At 27.0% G+C, this 3,391-nt stretch overlaps 1 protein-coding gene across 1 annotated transcript in view; it reads left to right on the top strand.

The window, feature by feature from the left end:
• The window catches only part of LOC123007854, a 17,830-nt gene extending 15,491 nt beyond the window's left edge, over window positions 1-2,339 (top strand). Inside the window, 4 exon segments of the mRNA XM_044403334.1 lie at window positions 1,458-1,609; window positions 1,661-1,854; window positions 1,905-2,013; window positions 2,061-2,339. Of these exon segments, the coding sequence (XP_044259269.1) occupies window positions 1,458-1,609; window positions 1,661-1,854; window positions 1,905-2,013; window positions 2,061-2,305 (700 nt within the window). The 3' untranslated portion in view covers window positions 2,306-2,339.
• Window positions 2,340-3,391: the final 1,052 nt, after the last annotated feature.

Genomic DNA, 3,391 nt, shown 5'->3' with positions numbered 1-3,391 from the left:
GTTATTATTCATTGCATAGTTTTTTGTGATTTAATTATGATTCTTTAATAATAACTAAAAACAGATTTTGGAAAAAAATGTTTTTTTAAAAAACTTGCTCAAAAGTGACAGTTTAAAAAGTACAAAATCTTAATTTGTTATTTTTTTTAGTTTTGAACCTAAAACTACGTGGGCTTATAATTTTTTTATACAAATTAGAATTTCAAATAGGTTTCAAAAAAATTTAGCGTGCCTCAGATATTGTTATAAAATTTTACGTCATTCAAGATGAAATTTGATGTCATTTTGAGCTTGTAGTGAAACAACTTTTTTACRACTTAAGCTCATTTATTATTTTATGTAAACTTGGCCATTTTGGAACATACATACTCGTATTTTMAAAAAATTAAGTGTAGCTTAAAAAATTCCAAAAGTACAAAGTTTTTAAATCTGTTTTTTTTATTGTAGCACATAATAAAACAGGACAAATGTAAAAACTGTGTTTTAATTTGAAAAATAGTACAAAGAATACAAAGAACAGATATAGAAAAAGAAGGTCTTTTAATTAAAATAGCAGCTTATAATTTGGCATTTAAATTATTCAGTTACCTGTAAAAATTGTTCAAAATTAGAATTAGAATTTCAATGGTTTCAAAAAAATAAGCGTGTCTCAGATATTGTTATAAAATTTTACGTTTTCAATCATTTTTTGTAATAAAGATGAAATTTGATGTCATTTTGAGCTTGCATTGTTTCACTTTTTCACTACTTGAATCTATTTTTGTAGTTGATTATTTTATGTAAACTTGGGCATTTTGGAACATACATATTCGTATTTTGAAAAAAAATAAGTACAGCTTAAAAAATTCCATAAGTGCAAAGTTTTTCATTTAGATTTTTTTTATTGTGGGACATAATAATAATAAATAAGGACAAATATAAAAACTGCGTTTTAATTTGAAAAATAGTACAAAGAATACAAAAAACAGATATAGAAATAGAAGGTTTTTTAATGAAAATAGCAGCTTTTTTAATTTGGCATTTAAATTACTCAGTTACCTGCAAAAATTGCCTAAAATTAGAATTTCTATAAGTTTATAAAAAAATTAATCGTGTCTCAGATATTATAAAATTTTACTTTTTCAAGCATTTTTTATAATAAAGATGAAATTTGATGTCATTTTGAGTTTGCATTGCTTTGCTTTTTTACCACTTGAGTCCATTTTTGTGTTGTTTTGTATTATTGTTTTATATAAAAATGACCATTTTGAAACATACATACCCGTATTTAAAAAGAAATCAAGCGCAGCTTAAAAAAATCGAAAAGTACGAAGTTTTAAAATCTTTTTTTTGTGGGACATAATAAATCAGGACAAATATTAGTATAAAACTGTGTTTTATTCTGAAAAATAGTACAAAGAATATAACGAACAGATATAGAAATAGAAGGTTTTTTAATAAAAATGCAGCTTTTAATTTGGCATTTAAATTACTCAGTTACCTTTAAAAATTGCCCAAAATTTTGTTTTTTCTTTTATTTTAGGCAACTTTAGAACATGTTACGACAAATGTAAAAACACGCCTTCGAGTAAGAGTCACTGGAAGCAGCCGATGGGACTAATCACTCCAGGTTTGTATTAAAAAAAAAAATAAACCAGGACACATTTCGATTTCGCTTTAGATAAAACTCTGGATGAGAAATCCCGCGAATCTGGTGATAATCGATCGACCAACTTCCAGAATGCAAGTGGCAGAAGAGGGTCGTTGCAACTGTGGCAATTTTTGGTGGCACTTTTAGACGCTCCTGACGCCAGTGCTGGATGCATAGCCTGGACAGGGCGAGGAATGGAATTCAAATTAATCGAACCGGAGGAGGTTTTCACCCACTTTTGAAAATTTTCAATTCGATTAAACTTTCATTTCAGGTGGCTCGAAGATGGGGTGCTCAGAAAAACCGCCCTGCAATGAACTACGACAAACTTAGCCGATCTCTGAGATACTACTACGAAAAGGGAATAATGCAAAAAGTAGCAGGTGAGTTGTGTTTTTTTTTTATTATTTGTGCTAGAATCGGGTTTTAGGTGAAAGATATGTTTACAAATTCGTTTGTGATCCTGATGCTTTGTTCAATATGGCTTATGGTGGGCATCATGAAAATTCAGTGAGATCTCAAATCGCAAACCGACCGGAAAATCTTAGCACGAAAACTGAAACTCATCATTTGGCTTACACAGATATGCTCAATTTCTATAATTGTGGAATTGCCCATCCCTACCAACATCTCCATCCTTATTTACAAGATTCTAAACATTCGCGTTATCCATGATTTGATTGATTTTGTCAAAATTTCTCCATCTTGATCCTAGTCCACTTGTAACACTAATTTTGTGTAAATTATTATAAATACTTAAGTGTTGTAACAAATAACAATAAAACATGTAATGTTTATTGTGTTTTATTTGAAATTTAAGTGTGTAAATATTAACTAATTACACGATGTTTCTAAATAAAATTCTCAATTTTGTCTTTTAACTAACAAATAATCTGCCAATAGAATGCAAGTTAATTGTTGCTTATCCATCCTAACAAAATGTATGTTGCATAAAATCACAAATTATAATTATTCATTGTAACAAAATATAGAGGTCTGTTGCATGAAGGACAAATTTACGAATAATTATGATGATCTGCATTGATGTTTTGTTTAATTTGTCGTCATTTTTTCTAAATATCTTACAATAAAACTATTCAAATTGACGCAATTGCACGATTAAAAAAAATACATAATTTCTAAAATAAGATTCTCAAAATTTTCTTTTTCTAGAAAYATAAGCTGTTAAAATATTGCACGTTGATTGTTAATTATTCATCTTCAAAATGTATGTTACTCCAAAACCTCTACAAAATAAGACAAATTTAACAAACCAAAAYAATTCTTATAACAAAAGGCATAAAAGAACAAATTGTGAATTATGACAAAGTGGAGTGAATTTTTTAGTTTACCTACTGTCACTTTTATAACAATAATTTATAACAATAGAACTATGAAAGTTAACGCAAAATGTGTTCGACTTTTGAAAAAATAAAAAAAAATGTTTTTTAATAATATTTTCATTTTTTTTAAATAGCAAATAATCTGCCAAAAGATTGCAAGATAACTGTTATTTATACATCCTAACAAAATGTATGTTGCATAAAAGAACAAATTATGAATTATGACAAAATGATGTAATTTTTTTTTAGTTCATTGTTACTTTTGGCAAATTTACACAATTTTTGAAAAAATATAAAACACAATTTTTCTTTTAAATAAAAAAATAAGCAGCTATAATATTGCTTAACAAAATGTAGGTATGTTGCATAATGAACAAATTTATGCATTAATATTTTTTTAGTTTGCTGTCATTTTTAT

This window comes from Tribolium madens, unplaced genomic scaffold (assembly GCF_015345945.1).
Source record: "Tribolium madens isolate multiple individuals breed KSU strain unplaced genomic scaffold, Tmad_KSU_1.1 Scaffold_3;HRSCAF=73;Tcas5.2_LG2, whole genome shotgun sequence".
NCBI lineage: Eukaryota > Metazoa > Arthropoda > Insecta > Coleoptera > Tenebrionidae > Tribolium > Tribolium madens.
This window is presented reverse-complemented; position numbering and strand designations above follow the sequence as displayed.